The following is a 21,487-nucleotide window of genomic DNA, read 5'->3' as shown; positions in this document are numbered from 1 at the left end:
ATTGATCCTTGCAACCATCTCTTCTACAATCTCCTTTCATTCTTAAAGCTTTATGATCTTCATATTAATCTTCGCCATGATCCTTGTGAAATCTTCATGAAGCCTTCGATTTGATTTCAAAGCATGTCAGATTTACTCCTTGTTTTATTACAAAAGACTTATTGTTATTTGTTTTCCGTGGACTTTGGGAGAAGGAAGACAAGATAATAGGAAAGTACCCCTGCCTTTTTGAAACCAAGTACTCTCCCAATTTCAAGAACGAAATTATTTTAAGGGGGGGGGGGAGAATGTGAAATCCAGCCCAAACCTAGCCAGGACACCCTATCTGTTTTGGGTAAAGAAGGTTTAGTTTAAATGTTACACCTTAAAGTTGGACCTTGATTTGATCTTAGATTTTTTCTTGTAGACCCTTTTGGTTGATGATTTGGTGTCGGAACCCAAGCCCATGGACATTGTCGATGATGCCCCTCACTTGAGAGAATTGTCAGTGTTAGTTTTGAATCGGCGCACCGAAGAGGGGTGAATTAGTTGAAATACCTAATGAACTCCTGTGCCCAATCTAAATATATTTCCCGAAACTAGACTTCTTGATGGACTTGTAGGAGAAAACCCCACTCAATTTGACCCCATATAACCTTCCAAATCCTTGTCCGAAGTTGCTCAACTATGTCTGGAAAATCCTGCTTGCGCATCGAAGAAGGTGAGCTTAGTTGGTGGACCTAATGAACTCTCATGCTTGATCTGAAGCTATTTCTGTAAACTAGACTTCTTTATTGACTCGTAGAAGAAAACCTCACTCAATGTGACCTTGTATAGCCCTCTGAATCCCTGTTTGAACCTTGCTGTCCTGATTGGTCGACTCATTAGTAGATTGGACCAATCGACCAATTGATTCTGTTTTTGCTAATTAGGTCATGGCTGCTCTATTTAAGTCCAAATCTCGGGAATACTCTGCCTCATCTGCCTTCTAAGCCTCTGGAATGAGTTAAAACCCTAATCTAATCAATTCCCTTGCATTCCTTGGTGATCTCTCACAAGACTTGAAGAAATCTTCATCCTCCTGCATCAAAGGTATGTGTATAATCACTCTTTCTTCTATCTCTGATTTTCTTTCTTTAATTCTGTTCTTAGTTGAGATCAGGAAGAAGATGCTGCACTCTTGCAACCATCCACTCCATGATCTCATCTTGTTCCTTGAGATCTATGATCATCATCATGATCTCAACCCCAGCTAGTTGAATTCTTGAAACCCTAATCTTGAAACCCTAAGCTTTGAAACCCTAACCTTGTGTGGTCATCCGGAGAACCTTTGGTAACCTCCCATGTGAGGGAAACCTCATGGATCATATTTATGTTAATCTAAATTTGACCTTCTATGATTTTCTTGTTTTAATTGGCCAATCATTAATTCCCTTACATTATGTGATCTCAACCTTTTCTCGTGAGCCAAAAAGGGTGAAACCCTAACTTCTTGGATATATGTTATTGACCCTGTAAATAGCCAATCAACGTGTTTTCTTTACTAAATTGTAACCTATCATCATCTAAATTCCTTATCCTTGATCATCTATATTTTCTTGTTTTATTGGCTAGCAATTTACTTCCCTTCATCCGGTGCTCTCAACCTTTTTCATGGGAGCCAAAAAAGGTGAAACCCTAACTTCTTGGATCAAACCAAGAACCCTTAGTTCGATATTGTTAACATCCAATCAATGTGTTTTCCTTACTAGATCTGTAACCTTTCATATCCTAGTTATTTATCCTTAACCATACTATACTTTCTTCATGATCCATGTTTAACCTAATTAGGATTTCTAATTATTCTTTCTTCGTTCTTGTTCTTGATTGAGATCAGGAAAAAGATGATGCATCCTTGCAACCATCTATTCCATGATCTCATTCTAGTCTTTGAGATCTATGATCATCATCATGATCTTAACCCTAGCCAAATAAATTCCTTGAAACCCTAACCCTTGTATGATCTTTCTGGAAACCTTTTGTAACCTCCCATGTGAGGGAAACCTCATGGGTAATATTTATGTTAACCTAAACTATATTTCCTATGATTTCTTGTTATTTTCTGATAACAATCATTCCCTCTCTTTCTGCGATCATAACCTTTTTATGGGAACCATAAGGTTAAAATCCTAGTTTCTTGGGTCAAATCAAGAACCCATATTTTGACCATGACTTAATGATTTTATCTTCCCATATCATTCTAATACATCCTAGGAAGTTCCCCTTCGAATTTCGGATCAATCCGACTTCAAACGAAGAAGTTATGACCAATCTAAATTCTACAATTCCGTACTGACTCGATTGGTCGACTCATTGGTCGATTGAACCAATTGACCAATCAATCGACCAATGAGTACAGCAACCTCATTCTTGGTCTGTTTTGATTGATTTGATATATTTCCATCTATGTATCTTTCCTAACATGTTGTTTACACTTGTTTAAGACTTTCTTCTCAGGTTTAGTCAAGGTCTTACTTGATTCCCTAAGTTCCTTTACGAGTTAGAAGGTAAGGACAGTTATTTCCTTAACTACATAGATTACTTCTTCTCTGGTTTCTACTTTGTGAAACTATGAGATTACCTCCTGTTGTTGTACTTTAATTCTGATCTCCTACTGTGAGAATAGTAGCACTTGTTTATATCACCTTTTTCATTATTCATGTAATATGAATTACTTATTATTGCTTAATCTGATTTTGCTTTTACATTCTCTTTTATATGATGAACTACTGGTTGTGTATGTCATGATTGATCTGACAATGTGCTTGATTAAGTTTGGTTTGGGACTGGGAGGTGTCCTTTTGACACTTCTGTCCTTGGACATTATCGGAAATAGTATGGGATGTTTCCAGGGTTGCCCATCGACACTTTCCCGAATCATTGGTTGTCATACCTAGGGATGTCTAGCAGTGTTTGGCTAGGTTATACCCCTGTTATATCAGACCCGATTCGGAAGGGTATTGAGACCGAACGACCCGTGGTAGCAATGGGGATTCACAGGCACTCAAGACTGGTGAGTTATATCCGTGAGAGGACAGGAATCACATTGTGGGGGCCATTTATTGGAGGGTTGCATATGGCTAGACTTGGGCTCATGGGCGCTCAAGACCGGTGAGTTATATCCGTGAGAGGACATGAGAGCTTCCCGTTTACCATATGTGGATAACCAATAGGGTTGATGAGTCCGTAGTCCAGGACTATTAGGACTCTAGTGGAAAGGACACCAGAAAGAATCGCCCGGGGTGAGGAATGGAAGTATCTGGACCTGAGTTGATGTAACTGAGTAGATGACTTGCATTGGGCTAGGCTTTACCTTGACATGTGCCGGTACTTATGCCAAATGGTTGTGAGAAAGAGTGTTGACTTAACCCCCTCCCATGGTTTGTCCTGAGGGATGCCGGACCCACTACCAACAGGAGCCGTATGCGTGACCTACCCTAAGAAGTATGGTGCTATGACTTAAAGCATTTCTACCATAGAGACCAGCATACATAGAGTTTAGATGCATTCATACATTATCTGTTTCATATTGCATTGCATCTTGTTATGTTTTGCCACATGTTATTTATGTTGTTATGGATTAACTTGCCTTACTGAGTTTCTTTCGAAACTCATTCCTTTTTGTACAATCTATTGTTAGACTTCTCTACAGGTTTGGATTTCTTTGACGATCCATACGAGGAAGCGCAAGGTGAAGAAGATAAGACTGAAGGAGAAGAAGAGCTGACTAAAGATGTGGATTAGATTTCTTTTGTTTCTTCTAGACTTATCTTTTACTTTACTTGTATTAGCTTAGAGCTTTATTTAGATTTTGATCTACCTTCCGAATGTGTTTGTAGGGTATATTTCCGCTATACTCTACAATTATCTTTTGATTTGGTATCTTGTTATTCCGCACTCTGATATTCTCTAGTGATCCTTCTGAGATCCTTTCTTGACTTTTATTATAAATTACTTGAACATTATGATTTGTTCTTGCGTTTGATTATGTTATTGTGCGAAATGGATATGATCGTTCCTAAACTTGATCTTTAGGGCTGTGGATCACACTCTCGGGTATGCCAGTTAGGGTACCGGCTGGGAGGATGTGACACACCAAGTGCCTGGGGAGTTGGGAAACTCCTTTTGCAATGCTTACACTGAAACATCCGTGAAGGTGGTTGTCCGTTAGCTCCAAAATCCGTCATGATCGAACAAAGAATAGAAAGATAAGACACGCCAATTGAACTTAGGGTTGAGATGTTTTATAAGCTTTTCTTCATTTCTGCTGCCGATGGTCCCCACATAAAGTATTCTCGTATAGCCTATTTCATTCTTCTTAACTTCAGTTTCAGGTGATGGTTCATCAAGGATGTGGGGTAAAAAAATAGGGAATTCTTTGAGGGCGCAAATTTAAACATTATATTCGACATTTCAAAGTTATATTGGACGGATCACATGTCAATGTTAAAGGTCAAAATCGATCTCTATATTATTGCATACATAATTACATGGCAAATGTCCTTTGAGTTCATACACATTAATTTACCATTCTAGACAAAATTTACAAATTAATGCAAAGAAATGTAAAAAGTTAACTATATGAATTCAGAGGGATATTAGGGGAAAACTGAACGTAGTCATCTTCGTTTGAGTTCATGCTTCAACGAAAAGTATTCTGATGGTAAAGAAGGGGCAAATACATGCAGACTTACTCCCTATTTTGCAGTAGACACTGTTTCTAAACACATTACCTCCTCATGATAGAAGAAAATCTGTGTCTTAGATTAAAGAAACACTGCACCCACTTCATTCTTTAAATTTAAAAAACCCCTTTTTTTTCTGGTGAAACTTGAACCAGATCGATTAGAATGACTAAGGAAATATTCAACCCACTTCATTCATTGAATTTATAACCTTCGTGATGAGAGAGAGAGAGAGAGAGAGAGAGAGGAGTTAGAAACTAAACAAGCTTAACTATAAATACAAACTAAACAAGTTTTATAGACGAAGATTGAAGTCGAGCCCTTCTTTATCTTCCTTCGTTGCGACCAAATAGTTCTGCTCTACGGTGGAGCTTAGCTGTCCCTAGCCCTACAAAGGTGGTGGTTCAATCCAGTAATAGTACTGTTGAACTAAGGATCCAACTGTAGCAGAGCTCCGGCGAGGTGCTCTTTCTGACCGGTGAGCTCCTTGGTACCCACCAAGTGCCTAGGGAGTTGGGAAACTCCTTTTGCAATACTTACATTGAAACATCCGTGAAGGTGGTTGACCGTTAGCTCAAGAATCCGCCATAATCCAACAGAGAATAGAAAGACAAGACACGCCAATGGAACTTTGGGTTGAGGTGTTTTATAAGCTTTTCTACATTTCTGCTGCCGATGGTCCCCACGTAAATTATTCTCGTATAGCCTCTTTCATTCTTCTCAACTTGAATTTCAGGTGATGGTTCATCAAGGATGTGGGGTAAAAAAAAAGGGAATTCTTCGAGGGCGCAAATTTAAACATTATATTGGACTGATTACATGTCAACGTTAAAGGTCAAAATCGATCTCTATATGATTGCATACATAATTACATGGCATATGTCCTTTCAGTTCATACACGTTAATTTACCAATCTTGACATAATTTACAAATTAATGCAAAGAAATGTAAAAAGTTAACTGTATGGATTCAGAGGGATATTAGTGGAAAACTAAATGTGGCCATCTTCATTTGAGTTCATGCTTCAACGAAAAGTATTTTGATGGTCAGGAAGGGGCAAATACATCCAGACTTACTCCCTATTTTGCAGGCCACATCGTTTCTAAAAACATTACCTCCTCATGATAGAAGAAAATATGTGTCTTAGATTAAAATAGCACTCAACCCACTTCATTCAGTAAATTTATAAAACCCCTTTCTTTCTGGTGAAACTTGAACCAGATCGATTAGAATCACTAAAGAAGCATTCAACGCACTTCATTCATTGAATTTATAACCTTTGTGAAGACAGAGAGAGAGAGAGAGAGAGAGAGAGAGAGGAGTTAGAAACTAAACAAGCTTAACTATAAAGACAAACTAAACAAGTTTTATAGACGAAGATTGAGGTCGAGCCTTTCTTTATCTTCCTTCATTGCGACCAAAAGGTTTTACTTTACGGTGAACCTTAGCTGGCCCTAGACCTACAAAGGTGGTGGTTCAATACAATACCAGTACTGTTGAACAAAGCATCCAACTGCAGCAGAGCTCCAGCGAGGTGCTCTTTCTGACCGGTGAGCTCCTTGGTGCCCACCAAATGCCTGGGGAGTGGGGAAACTCCTTTTGCTAGACTTGCACTGAAACATCCGTGAAGGTGGTTGTCCGTTAGCTCCAGAATCCCCCATGATCGAACAGAGAATAGAAAGATAAGACACGCCAATTGAACTTAGGGTTGAGGTGTTTTATAAGCATTTCTTCATTTCTTCCGCCGTTGGTCCACACTTAAAGTTTTCTCGTATAGCCTCTTTCATTCTTCTCAACTTCAATTTCAGGTGATGGTTCATCAAGGATGTCGGGTAAAAAAACAGGGAACTCCTCGAGGGTGCAAATTTAAACATTATATTCGACATTTAAACATTATATTGCACTGATTACATGTTAACGTTAAAGGTCAAAATCGATGAATTCCTTTGAGTTCATCGACATTAATTTACTATTCTGGACATAATTTACAAATTAATGCTAAGAAAAGTAAAAAGTTAACTGTATGAATTCAAAGGGATATTAGTGGAAAACTAAATGTAGCCATCTTCATTTTAGTTCATGCTTCAACGAAAAGTATTCTGATGGTCTGGAAGGGGCAAATACATGCAGACTTACTCCCTATTTTGCAGGAGACACTGTTTCTAAACACATTACCTCCTCATGGTAGAAGAAAATCTATGTCTTAGATTAAAGAAGCACTCAACCCACTTCATTCATTAAATTTATGAAACCCCTTTTTTTCTAGTGAAACAAGAACCGGATCGATTAGAATCACTAAGGAAGCATTCAACCCACTTCATTCATTGAATTTATGACCTTTGTGATGAGAGAGAGAGAGAGAGAGAGAGAGAGAGAGAGAGAGAGGTTAGAAACTAAACAAGCTTAACTATAAAGACAAACTAAACAAGTTTTATAGACGGAGATTAAGGTCGAGCCCTTCTTTATCTTCCTTCGTTGTGACCAAAAGGTTCTGCTCTACGGTGGAGCATAGCTGGCCCTAGCCCTACAAAGTTGGTGGTTCAATCCAGTACAGGTCTTGTTGAACAAAGCATCCAACTGGTAGCGAGATCCAGCGAGGTGCTCTTTCTTACCGGTGAGCTCCTTGGTGCCAACCATGTGTTTGGGGAGTTGAGAAACTCCTTTTTCAATACTTACACTGAAGCATCCGTGAAGGTGGTTGTCCGATAGCTCCAGAATCCGTCATGATCGAACAGAGAATAGAAAGATAAGACACGCCAATTGAACTTAGGGTTGAGGTGTTTTATAAGCTTTTCTTCATTTCTGCTGCCGATGGTCTCCACTTAAAGTATTCTCGTATAGCCTCTTTCAATCTTTTCAACTTCAATTCAAGTGATGGTTAATCAAGGATGTGGGATAAAAAAACAGGGAATTCCTAGAGGGAGCAAATAAAAACCAAATATTCGACATTTCAACGTTAGATTGGACTGATTACGTGTCAACGTTAAAGGTCAAAATCGATCTCTATATGATTGCATACATAATTACATAAAAATGTCCTTTGAGTTCATACACGTTAATTTACCATTCTAGACAAAATTTACAAATTAATGCAAAGAAATGTAAAAAGTTAACTATATGAATTCAGAGGGATATTAGGGGAAAACTAAATGTAGTCATCTTCGTATGAAATCATGTTTCAACGAAAAGTATTCTGATGGTCAAGAAGGAGCAAATACATGCAGATTTACTCCCTATTTTGCGGGAGACATTGTTTCTAACCACATTACCTCCTCATGGTAGAAGAAAATCTGTCTTAGATTAAAGAAACACTGCACCCACTTCATTCTTTAAATTTAAAAAACCCCTTTTTTCTGCTGAAACTTGAACCAGATCGATTAGAATCACTAAGGAAGCATTCAACCCACTTCATTCATTGAATTTGTAACCTTTGTGATGAGAGAGAGAGAGAGAGAGAGAGAGAGAGAGAGGAGTTAGAAACTAAACAAGCTTAACTATAAAGAAAAACAAAACAAGTTTTATAGACGAAGATTGAAGACAAGCCCTTATTTATCTTCCTTCTTTGCGACTAAAAGGTTCTTCTCTACGGTGGAGCTTAGCTGGCCATAGCCCTACAAAGTTGGTGGTTCAATCCAGTACCAGTACTCTTGAACAAAGCTTCCAACTATAGCAAAGCTCCGGCGAGGTGCTCTTCCTGACCGGTGAGCTCCTTGGTGCCCACCAAGTGCCTGGGGAGTTGTGAAACTCCTTTCGCAATACTTACACTGAAACATCCTTGAAGGTGGTTGTCCTTTAGCTCCAAAATCCACCATGATCAAACAGAGAATAGAAAGATAAGACATGCCAATTAAACTTAGGGTTGAGGTATTTTATAAGCTTTTCTTCATTTCTGCTGCCGATGGTCCCCACGTAAAGTATTCTCGTATAGCCTCTTTCATTCTTCTCAACTTCAATTTCAGGTGATGGTTCATCAAGGATGTGGGGTAAAAAACAAGGAATTCCTCGAGGGCGCAAATTTAAACGTTATATTCGACATTTCAACGTTATATTGGACTGATTACATGTCGACGTTAAAGGTCAAAATCGATCTCTATATGATTGCATACATAATTACATTGCAAATTTCCTTTGAGTTCATAAATGTTAATTTACCATTCTAGACATAATTTACAAATTAATGCAAAGAAATGTAAAAAGTTAATTGTGTGAATTCAGAGGGATATTAGTGGAAAACTAAATGTAGCCATCTTCAGTTGAGTTCATGCATCAACGAAAAGTATTCTGATGGTCAGAAAGGGGCAAATACATGTAGACTTACTCCCTATTTCAAAGGAGACACTGTTTTTAAACACATTACCTCCTCATGGTAGAAAAAAATCTGTGTCATAGATTAAAGAAGCACTAAACCCACATATTCATTAAATTTATAAAACCTTTTTTTTTCTTGTGAAACTTGGACTAGATCAATTAGAATCACTAATGAAGCATTCAACCCACTTCATTCATTGAATTTATAACCTTTGTGATGAGGATGAGAGAGAGAGAGAGAGAGAGAGACACAGAGAGAGAGAGAGAGAGAGAGAGAGGAGTTAGAAACTAATCAAGCCTAATTTTAAAGACAAATTAAACAAGTTTTATAGATGAAGATTGAGGTAGAGCCCTTCTTTATCATCCTTCGTTCCGACCAAAAGGTTCTGCTCTACCGTGGAATTAGCTAGCCCTAGCCCTGCAAAGGTGGGGGTTCAATCCAGTACCAGTACTATTGAACAAAGCTTCCAACTGTAGCAGAGCTCCGGCGAGGTGCTCTTTCTGACCGGTGAGCTCCTTGGTGCCCATCAAGTGCCTGGGGAGTTGTAAAAATCCTTTTGCAATACTTACACTGAAACATCCGTGAAGGTGGTTGTACGTTAGCTACAGAATCTACCATGATCGAACAAGGAATAGAAAGATAAGTCATGCCAAATGAACTTAGGGTTGAGGTGATTTATATGCTTTTCTTCATTTCTGCTGCCGATGTCCCCACGTAAAGTATTCTCATATAGCCTCTTTCATTCTTCTCAACTTTAATTTCAGGTCATGTTCATCAAGGATGTGGAGTAAAAAAATAGGGAATTCCTCGAGGGCGCAAATTGAAAAGTTATATTCGACATTTCAACGTTATATTGGACTGATTACATGTCAACGTAAAGGTCAAAATCGATCTTTAAATCATTGCATAAATAATTACATGGCAAATGTACTTTGAGTTCATACACGTTAATTTACAATTCTAGACATAATTTACAAATTAATGCAAAGAAATGTAAAAATTTAATTGTCTGAATTCAGAGGGATATTAGTAAAAAAAAAATATGTGTCTTAGATTAAAGAAGTACTCAACCCACTTCATTCAATAAATTTAAAAAACCCCTTTTTTCTGGTGAAACTTGAACCAGATCGATTAGAATCACTAAGGAAGCATTCAACCCACTTCATTCATTGAATTTATAACCTTTGTGATGAGAGAGAGAGAGAGAGAGAGAGAGAGAGAGAGAGAGAGAGAGAGAGAGAGAGAGAGAGAGAGAGAGAGAGAGAGAGAGAGAGAGAGAGAGAGAGAGAGGGAGGGAGAGAGAGAGGAGTTAGAAACTAATCTAGCTGAACTATAAAGACAAACGAAACAAGTTTTATAGACGAAGATTGAGGTGGAGCCCTTCTTTATCATCCTTCATTGCAACCAAAATGTTCTGCTCTACGGTGGAATTAGCTGGCCCTAGCCCTCCAAAGGTGGTGGTTTAATCCAATACCAGTACTATTGAAAAAAGCATCCAACTGTAGCTGAGCTCCGGCGAGGTGCTCTTTCTGACCAGTGAGCTCCTTGGTGCCCATCAAGTGCCTGGGGAGTTGTGAAACTCCTTTTGCAATACATACACTAAAACATCCGTGAAGGTGGTTGTCTGTAAGCTCCAGAATCTACCATGATCGAACAAGGAATAGAAAGATAAGTCAAGCCAATTGAACTTAGGGTTGAGGTGATTTATAAGATTTTCTTCATTTCTGCTGCCGATGGTCCCCACGTAAAAAATTCTCGTATAGCCTCTTTCATTCTTCTCAACTTCAATTTCAAGAAATGGTTCATCAAGGTTGCAGGGTAAAAAAACAGGGAATTCCTCGAGGGTGCAAATTTAAACATTATATTCGACATTTCAACGTTAATTGGATTGATTACATGTCAAGGTAAAGGTCAAAATCAAACTCTATATGATTGCATACATAATTAAATGGCAAATGTATTTTGAGTCCATACACGTTTATTTACCATTCTATACATAATTTACAAATTAATGCAAAGAAATGTAAAAAGTTAATAGTCTGAATTCAGAGAGATATTAGTAAAAAAAAAAATTGTGTCTTATATTAAAGAAACACTCAATCCGCTTCATTCATTAAATTTATAAAACCCCTTTTTTTCTGGTGAAACTGAAACCAGATCGATTAGAATCACTAAGGAAGCATTCAACCCACTTCATTCATTGAATTTATAACCTTTGTGATGAGAGAGAGAGAGAGAGAGAGAGAGAGGAGTTAGAAACTAAACAAGCTTAACTATAAAGACAACCGAAACAAGTTTTATAGACGAAGATTGAGGTCGAGCCCTTCTTTATCTTCCTTTGTTGCGAGCAAACGGTTCTGCTCTACGGTAGAGCTTAGCTGGCCCTAGACCTACAAAAGTTGTAGTTCAATCCAGTACCAGTACTGTTGATCAAAGGATCCAACTGTAGCAGAGCTTCAGCGAGGTGCTATTTTTGACCGGTGAGCTCCTTGGTGCCCACAAAGTGCCTGCGGAGTTGGGAAACTCCTTTTGCAATACTTACACTAAATCATCCATGAAGGTGGTTGACCGTTAGCTCAAGAATCCGCCATGATCAAACAGAGAATAGAAAGATAAGACACGCCAATTGAACATAGGGTTGAGGTGTTTTATATGCTTTTCTTCATTTTTGCTGCCGATGGTCCCCATGTTAATTATTCTCGTATAGCCTCTTTCATTCTTCTCACCTTCAATTTCAAGTGATGGTTCATCAATGATGTGGGATAAAAAAAAGGGAATTCCTCGAGGGCGCAAATTTAAACGTTATATTGGACTGATTTCATGTCAACGTTAAAGGTCAAAATCGATCTCTATATGATTGCATACATAATTACATGGCATATGTCCTTTGTGTTCATACACATTAATTTAGCACTATTGACATAATTTGCAAATTAATGCAAAGAAATGTAAAAAGTTAACTGTATGGATTCAGAGGGATACTAGTGGAAAACTAAATGTAGCCATCTTCATTCGAGTTCATGCTTCAACGAAAAGTATTCTAATGGTCAACAAGGGGCAAATACATGCAGACTTACTCCCTATTTTGCAAAAGACACTATTTCAAAACACATTACCTCCTCATGGTAGAAGAAAATATCTGTCTTAGATTAAAGAAGCACTCAACCCATTTCATTCATTAAATTTATAAAACCCCTTTTTTCTGGTCAAACTTGAATCAGATCGATTAGAATCACTAAGGAAGCATTCAACCCACTTCATTCATTGAATTTATAACCTTTGTGATGAGAGAGAGAGAGAGAGAGAGAGAGAGAGAGAGAGAGAGAGAGAGAGAGAGGAGAGGAGTTAGAATCTAAACAAGCTTAACCTTAACTATAAAGACAAATAAACAAGTTTAATAGACGAAGATTGAGTTGGAACCCTTCTTTATCATTCTTCGTTGCGACCAAAAGGTTCTGCTCTACGGTGGAGCTTTGCTGGCCTTAGCCCTGCAAAGGTGGTGGTTCAATCCAGTACCAGTACTTTTGAACAAAGCTTCCAAATGTAGCAGAGCTCCTGCGAGGTGCTCTTTCTGACCGGTGGGCTCCATGGTGCCCACCAAGTGCCTAGGGAGTTGGGAAACTCCTTTTGCAATACTTAAACTGAAACATCCGTGAAGGTGGTTGTCCGTTAGCTCTAGAATCTGCCATGATTGAACAAATAATAGAAAGATAAGTCATGCCAATTGAACTTAGGGTTGAGGTGTTTTATAAGCTTTTCTTAATTTCTGCTGCCGATGGTCCCCACGTAAAGTATTCTCGTATAGGCTCTTTCATTCTTCTCCACTTCAATTTCAGGTGATGGTTCATTAAAGATGTGGAGTAAAAATTGAGGGAATTCCTCAAGGGCACAAATTTAAACGTTGTATTCCACATTTCAACGTTATATTGGACTGATTAAATGTCAACGTTTAAGGTCAAAATCAATCGCTATATGATTGCATACATAATTACATGGCAAATGTCCTTTGAGTTCATACACGTTAATTTACCATTCTAGACATAATTTACAAATTAATGCAAAGAAATGTAAAAAGTTAATTGTCTGGAATTCGAGGGATATTAGTGGAAAACTAAATGTAGCCATCTTCAGTTGAGTTCATGCATCAACGAAAAGTATTCTGATGGTCAGGAAGGGGCAAATACATGTAGACTTACTCCCTATTTCGAAGGAGACACTGTTTTTAAACACATTACCTCCTCATGGTAGAAGAAAATCCGTGTCATAGATTAAAGAAGCACTCAACCCACATATTCATTAAATTTATAAAACCTTTTTTTTTTTGGGTGAAACTTGGACCAGATCGATTAGAATCACTAATGAAGCATTCAACCCACTTCATTCATTGAATTTATAACCTTTGTGATGAGAGAGAGAGAGAGAGAGAGTGGAGTTAGAAACTAAACAAGCTTAACTATAAAGACAAACGAAACAAGTTTTATAGACGAAGATTGAGGTGGATCCCTTCTTTATCATCCTTCGTTGCGATCAAAAGGTTCTGCTCTACGGTGGAGCTTAGCTGACCCTAGGCCTGCATAGGTGGTGGTTTACTCGAGTACTAGTACTATTGAACAATACTTCCAACCGGTGGCGAGCTCCGACGATGTGCTCTTTCTAACCGGTGAGCTCCATGGTGCCCACCAAGTGCCTAGGGAATATAACCTTTGTGATGAGAGTGAGAGAGAGAGAAAGAGAGAGAGAGAGAGAGAGAGAGAGAGAGAGAGAGAGAGAGAGAGAGAGAGAGAGAGAGAGAGAAACTAAACAAGGTTAACTATAAAGACAAACTAAACAAGTTATATAGACGAAGCTTGAGGTCGAGCCCTTCTTTATCTTCCTTCGTTGCGACCAAAAGGTTCTGCTCTACAGTGGAGCTTAGCTGGCCCTAGCCCTTCAAGGGTGTTGGTTAGATCTAGTACCAGTACTGTTGAACAAAGCTTCCAACTGTAGCAGTGCTCCGGCAAGGTGCTCTTTCTGACAGGTGAGCTTCATGGTGCCCACCAAGTGCCTGGGGAGTTGGGAAACTCCTTTTGCAATACTTACATTGAAACATCTGTGAAGGTGGTTGTCCGTTAGCTCCAGAATCCACCATGATCGAACAGAGAATAGAAAGATAAGACATGCCAAAAAAACAGCGAATTCCTTGAGGGCACAAATTTAAATGTTATATTCGACATTTAAACGTTATATTGGACTGATTATATGTCAACATTAAAGGTCAAAATCGATCTCCATATGATTGCATACATAATTACATGGCAAATGTCCTTTGAGTTCATACATGTTAATTTACCATACTAGACATAATTTAAAAATTAATGCAATGAAATATAAAAAGTTAATTGTCTGAATTCAGAGGGATATTAGTGGAAAACTAAATGTAGCCATCTTCATTTGAGTTCATGCTTCAACGAAAAGTATTCTTATGGTCAGGAAGGGGCAAATACATGAAAAATTACTCCCTATTTTGCAGGAGACACTATTTCTAAACACATTACCTCTTCATGGTAAAAGAAAATCTGTGTCTTAGATTAAAGAAGCATTCAACCCACTTCATTCATTAAATTTATAAAACCCCTTTTTTTCTAGTGAAACTTGAACCAGATCGATTAGAATCACTAAGGAAGCAATCAACCTACTTCATTCATTGAATTTGTAACCTTTGTGATGAGAGAGAGAGAGAGGAGTGTGAAACTAAACGTGGTAAACTATAAAGACAAACTAAACAAGTTTTATAGACGAAGATGGAGGTGGAGCCCTTCTTTGTAATCCTTCGTTGCGACCAAAAGGTTCTACTCTACGGTGGAGCTTAGCTGGCCCTAGCTCTGCAAAGGTGGTGGTTCAATCCAGTATCAGTACTTTTGAACAAAGCTTCCAACTGTAGCAGAGCTACGGCGAGGTGCTCTTTCTGACCTGTGAGCTCCATGGTGCCCACCAAGTGCGTGGGGAGTTTGGAAACTCCTTTTCCAATACTTAAACTGAAACTTTCGTCAAGGTGGTTGTCAGTTAGCTCCAGAATCCGCCATGATCGAATAGAGAATAGAAAGATAAGACACGCCAATTGAACTTTGGGTTGAGGTGTTTTATAAGAATTTCTTCATTTCTACTGCCGATGGTCCCCACGTAAAGTATTCTCGTATAGCCTCTTTCATTCTTCTCAACTTCAATTTCAGGTGATGGTTCATCAAGGTTGTGGGGTACAAAAATAGGGAATTCCTCGTGGGCGTAAATTTAAACGTTATATTCAACATTTCAACGTTATATTTGACTGATTACATGCTAACGTTAAAGGTAAATATCGATCTCTATATGATTGCACACATAATTACATAACAAATGTCCTTTGAGATCATACACTTTAATTTACCATTTTAAACATAATTTACAAATTAATTCAAAGAAATGTAAAAAGTTAACTACATGAATTCAGAAGGATATTAGTGGAAAACTAAATGTAGCCATCTTCATTTGAGTTCATGTTTCAATGAAAAGTATTCTGATGGTCAGGAAGGAGCAAATACATGAAGAATTACTCCCTATTTTTCAAGAAACACTGTTTCTAAACACATTACCTCCTCATGGTAGAAGAAAATATGTGTCTTAGATTAAAGAAGCACTCAACCCACTTCATTCATTGAATTTATAAAACCCTTTTTTTCTGGTGAAACTTGAGCCAAATCGGTGAGAATCACTAAGGAAGCATTCAACCCACTTCATTCATTGAATTTATAGCCATTGTGAGGAGAGAAAGAGAGAGTGAGAGGTGTTAGAAACTAAACAAGTTTAATAGACGAAGATTGAGGACGAGCCCTTATTTATCTTCCTTCGTTGCGACCAAAAGGTTCTGGTCTATGGTGGAGCTTAGCTGGCCCTAGCACTTCGAAGTTGGTGGTTGAAACCAGTACCAGTACTGTTGAACAAAGCTTCCAACTGTAGAAGAGCTCTGGCGAGGTGCTCTTTCTGACCGGTGAGCTCATTGGTGCCCACAAAGTGCATGAGGAGTTGGGAAACTACTTTTGCAATACTAAAACTGAAACATTCGTGAAGGTGGTTGTCCCTTAGCTCCACAATCCGCCATGATCGAACAGAAAATAGGAAGATAAGACATGCCAATTGAACTTAGGGTTGAAGCGTTTCATAAGCTTTTCTTCATTTCTGCTGCCGATGGTCCCCACGTAAAGTATTCTCGTATAGCCTCTTTAATTCTTCTCAACTTCATTTTCAGCTGATGGTTCATCAAGGATGTGGTGTAGAAAAATAGGGAATTCCTCGAGGGCGCAAATTTAAACGTTATATTCGACATTTCAACGTTATATTGGGCTGATTACATGTCAACTTTAAAGGTCAAAATCGATCCCTATATGATTGCATACATAATTACATGGCAAAAGTCCTTTGAGTTCATACACATTAATTTACCATTCTAGACATAATTTACAAATTAATGCAAAGAAATGTAAAAAGTTAATTGCCTGAATTCAGAGGGATATTAGTGAAAAACTAAATGTAGCCATCTTCATCTGAGTTCATGCATCAACAAAAAGTATTATGATGGTTAGGAAGGGGCAATACATTCAGACTTACTCCCTATTTTGCAGGAGACAGTATTTCTAAACACATTACCTCCTCATGGTAAAAGAAAATCTGTGTCTTAGATTAAAGAAGCATTCAACCCACATCATTCATTAAGTTTATTAAATCTTTTTTTTTTCTGGTGAAACTTGGACCAGATCGATTAGACTCACTAATGAAGCATTCAACCCACTTCATTCATTGAATTTATAACCTTTGTGATGAGAGAGAGAGAGAGAGAGAGAGAGAGAGAGAGAGAGAGAGAGAGAGAAAGGAGTTAGAAACTAAACAAGCTTAACTATAAAGACAAACGAAACAATTTTTATAGACGAAGATTGAGGTGGAGCCCTTCTTTATCATCCTTCGTTGCGACCAAAAGGTTCTGCTCTACGGTGGAGCTTAGCTGACCCTAGCCCTGCATAGGTGGCGGCTTAATCCAGTACTAGTACTATTGAACAAAACTTACAACTGTAGCAGAGCTCCAACGAGGTGCTCTTTCTAACCGGTGAGCTCCATGGTGCCCACCAAGCGTCTAGGGAGTTGGGAAACTCCTTTTGCATTACTTACACTGAAACATCCGTGAAGGTGATTGTCCATTAGCTCTAGAATCTGCCATGATCAAACAAAAATAGAAAGATAAGTCATGCCAATAGAACTTAGGGTTTATGTGTTTTATAAGCCTTTCTTAATTTCTGCTGCCGATGGTCCCCACGTAACGTATTCTCGTATAGGCTCTTTCAATCTTCTCAACTTCAATTTCAGGTGATGGTCATTAAGGATGTGGGATAAAATTAGAGGGAATTCCTCGTGGGTGCAAATTTAAAAATTATGTTCGACATTTCAATATTATATTGGATTGATTACATGTCAACGTAAAGGTCAAAATCGATCTCTATATGATTGCATACATAATTACATGGCAAATGTACTTTGAGTTCATACACGTTAATTTACCATTCTAGACATATTACCAATTAATGCAAGGAAATGTAAAAAGTTAATTTTTTGAATTCAGTGGGATATTAGTGGAAAACTAAATGTAGCCATCTTCATTTGAGTTCATGCTTCAACAAAAAGTATTCTGGATTGTCCGAAGGAGCAAATACATGCAGACTTACTCCCTATTTTGCAAGAGACACTATTTCTAAATACATTACTTCCTTATGGTAGAAGAAAATATGTGTCTTAGATTAACGAAGCAATCAACCCATTTCATTCATTAAATTTATAAAACCCCTTATTTTCTGGTGAAACTTGAACCAGATCGATTAGAATCACTAAGGATGCATTTAACCCACTTCATTCATTGAATATATAACCTCTGTGATGAGGAGAGATAGAGAGAGAGAGAGAGAGAGAGAAAGAGAGGAGTTAGAAACTAAACAAGCTTAACTATAAAGACAAACTAAACAAGTTATATAGACGAAGATTGAGGTCGAGCCCTTCTTTATCTTCCTTCGTTGCGACCAAAAGGTTCTGCTCTCCGGTGGAGCTTAGCTGGCCCTAGCCCTTCAAGGGTATTGGTTCAATCTAGTACCAGTACTGTTGAACAAAGCTTCCAACTGTAGCAGAGCTCCGGCAAGGTGCTCTTTCTGACAGGTGAGCTCTTTGGTGCCCACCAAGTGCCTGAGGAGTTGGGAAACTTCTTTTGCAATAATTACACTGAAACATCCGTGAAGGTGGTTGTTCGTTAGTTCCAGAATCAGCCATGATCGAATAGAGAATAGAAAGATAAGACATGCCAAAAAAACAGTGAATTCCTCGAGGGCACAAATTTAAATGTTATATTCGACATTTAAACGTTATATTGGACTGATTACATGTCAACGTTAAAGGTCAAAATCGATCCCTATATGATTGCATACATAATTACATGGCAAATGGCCTTTGAGTTCATACATGTTAATTTACCATACTAGACATAATTTACAAATTAATGCAATGAAATATAAAAAGTTAATTGTCTCAATTCAGAGGAATACTAGTGGAAAACTAAATGTAGCCATTTTCATTTGAGTTCATGCTTCAACGAAAAGTATTCTTATGGTAAGGAAGGGGCAAATACATGAAAAATTACTCCCTATTTTGCAGGAGACACTATTTCTAAACACATTACCTCCTCATGGTAAAAGAAAATCTGTGTCTTAGATTAAAGAAGCACTCAACCCACTTCATTCATTAAATTTATAAAACCCCTTTTTTTCTAGTGAAACTTGAACCAGATCGATTAGAATCACTAAGGAAGCATTCAACCTACTTCATTAATTGAATTTGTAACCTTTGTAATGATAGAGAGAGAGAGAGAGAGAGAGAGAGAGAGAGAGAGAGAGAGAGAGAGAGAGAGAGAGAGAGAGAGGAGTTTGAAACTAAACGTGGTAAACTATAAAGACAAACTAAACAAGTTTTATAGACGAAGATTGAGGTGGAGCCCTTCTTTATAATCCTTCGTTGCGACCAAAAGGTTTTACTCTACGGTGGAGCTTAGCTGGCCCTAGCCCTGCAAAGGTGGGGGTTCAATCCAGTACCAATACTTTTGAACAAAGCTTCCAACTGTAGCAGAGCTCCGGCGAGGTGCTCTTTCTGACCGGTGAGCTCCTTGGTGCCCACCAAGTGCATGAGAAGTGGTTGTCCGTTTGACTCACAATCCGCCATGATCGAACAGAAAATAGAAAGTTAAGACATGCAAATTGAACTTAGGGTTGAAGTGTTTTATAAGCTTTTCTTCATTTCTGTTGACGATGGTCCCCATGTAAAGTATTCTCGTATAGCCTCTTTAATTCTTCTCAACTTCATTTTCAGCTGATGGTTCATCAAGGATGTGGTGTAGAAAAATAGGGAATTCCTCGAGGGCACAAATTTAAACGTTGTATTCGACATTTCAACGTTGTATTAGGCTGATTACATGTCAATGTTAAAGGTCAAAATCGATCTCTATATGATTGCTTACATAATTAGATGGCAAAAGTCCTTTGAGTTAATACACGTTAATTTACCATTCTAGACATAATTTACAAATTAATGCAAAGAAATGTAAAAAGTTAATTGTCTGAATTCAGAGGGATATTAGTGGAAAACTAAATGTAGCCATCTTCATCTGAGTTCATGCATCAACGAAAAGTATTATGATGGTCAGGAAGGGGCAAATACATGCAGACTTGCTCCCTATTTTGCAAGAGACACTGTTTGTAAACACATTACCTCCTCATGGTGGAAGAAAATTTGTGTCTTAGATTAAAGAAGCACTCAACCCACTTCATTCATTAAATTTATAAAACCCCTTTTTTCTTGGTGAAACTTGAACCAGATCGATTAGAATCACTAAGGAAGCATTGAACCCACTTAATTGAATTTATAACCTTTGTGATGAGAGAGAGAGAGAGAGAGAGAGAGAGAGAGAGAGGAGTTAGAAACTAAACAAGCTTAACTATAAAGAAAAACAAAACAAGTTTTATAGACGAAGATTGAAGTCGAGCCCTTCTTTATCTTCCTTCGTTGCCACCAAAAGGTTCTGCTCTACGGTGGAGCTTAGCTGGCTCTTGCCCTGCAATGGTGGTGGTTCAATCTAGTATCAGTACTGTTGAACAAAGGATCAACCTGTAGCAGAGCTCCGGCGAGGTGCTCTTTCTTACCGGTGAGCTCCTTGGTGCCCACCAAGTGCCACGGAGTTGGGGAACTCCTTTTGCAATACTTAAACTAAAACATCTGTGAAGGTGGTTGTCCGTTAGGTCGAGAATCTGTCATTGTTGAACAGAGAATAGAAAGATAAGAAACGCCAATTGAACTGAGGGTTGAGGTGTTTTATAAGAATTTCTTCATTTTTGCTGCCGATGGTCCCCACGTAAAGTATTCTCGTATAGCCTCTTTCATTTTTCTCAACTTAAATTTCAGTTGATGGTTGATTAAGTATGTAGGGTAAAAAAAAGGGAATTCCTTGAAGGCGCAAATTTAAACGTTATATTCGACATTTCAACGTTATATTGGACTGATTAGATGTCAACGTTAAAGGTCAAAATCGATCTCCATATGATTGCATACATAATTACGAGTACTGTTGAACAAAGGATCAACCTGTAGCAGAGCTCCGTCGAGGTGCTCTTTCTGATTGGTGACCTCCATGGTGACCACCAAGTTCCTGGTGAGTTGGGAAACTCCTTTTGCGATACTTACATTGAAACATATATGAAGGTGGATGTCCGTTAGCTCCAGAATCCGCCATGATCGAGCAGAGAATAGAAAGATAAGACATGCCAATTGAACTTAGGGTTGAGGTTTTTTTATAAGCTTTTCTTCATTTCTGCTGCTGATGGTTCCCACGTAAAGTATTCTCGTATAGCCTCTTTCATTTTTCTCAACTTCAATTCAGGTGATGGTACATCAAGGATGTGGGGTAAAAAATTAGGGAATTCCTCGAGGGCGCAAATTTAAACGTTATATTCGAAATTTCAACGTTATATTGTACTGATTACATGTCAACGTTAAAGGTCAAAATCGATCTCTATATGATTGCATACATAATTACATGGAAAATGCCATTTGAGTTCATACATGTTAATTTACCATTCTAGAATCACTTAGGAAGCATTCAACCCACTCCGTTCATTGAATTTATAACCTTTGTGATGCGAGAGAGAGAGAGAGAGAGAGAGAGAGAGAGAGAGAGAGAGAGAAAGAGAGAGAGAGAGAGAGAGAGAGAGAGAGAGAGAGAGAGTGAGAGAGAGTGAGAGTCAGAGAGAGAGAGAGAGAGAGAGAGGAGTTTAAAACTAAACAAGCTTAACTATAAAGACAAACTAAACAAGTTTTATTTACGAAGGTTGAGGTCGCGCCCTTCTTTATCTTATTTCTTTGCGACCAAAAGGTCCTGTTCTAT

At 38.2% G+C, this 21,487-nt stretch overlaps 1 protein-coding gene across 1 annotated transcript; it reads right to left on the bottom strand.

The window, feature by feature from the left end:
- Nucleotides 1-15,909: 15,909 nt before the first annotated feature.
- Nucleotides 15,910-18,330, bottom strand: LOC149025737 (zinc finger protein GIS3-like). The gene is made up of 2 exons (XM_089143595.1): nucleotides 18,158-18,330; nucleotides 15,910-16,078 (listed from the first exon to the last, which is right to left on the bottom strand). Exons 1-2 carry the CDS (start codon nucleotides 18,328-18,330, stop codon nucleotides 15,910-15,912), a joined length of 342 nt encoding a protein of 113 aa, XP_088999721.1.
- Nucleotides 18,331-21,487: the final 3,157 nt, after the last annotated feature.

This window comes from Hakea prostrata, chromosome 2 (genome assembly GCF_041222555.1).
Source record: "Hakea prostrata isolate BN-2017 chromosome 2, UWA_Hpros_2, whole genome shotgun sequence".
NCBI lineage: Eukaryota > Viridiplantae > Streptophyta > Magnoliopsida > Proteales > Proteaceae > Hakea > Hakea prostrata.
Note: the sequence above shows the minus strand (reverse complement) of the source record. Positions and strands in the feature narration are given on the sequence as shown.

Coding starts and splice junctions, on each gene's coding strand:
- LOC149025737 (XM_089143595.1), bottom strand. CDS start 18,330: ATGGCTGATTCTGGAACTAACGAACAACCACCTTCACGGATGTTTCAG. Junction 16,079..18,157: donor AGCTTTGTTCAACAGTACTG/GTACTAGATTGA, acceptor CGAATGTTTCAG/TTTTAGTATTGCAAAAGTAG.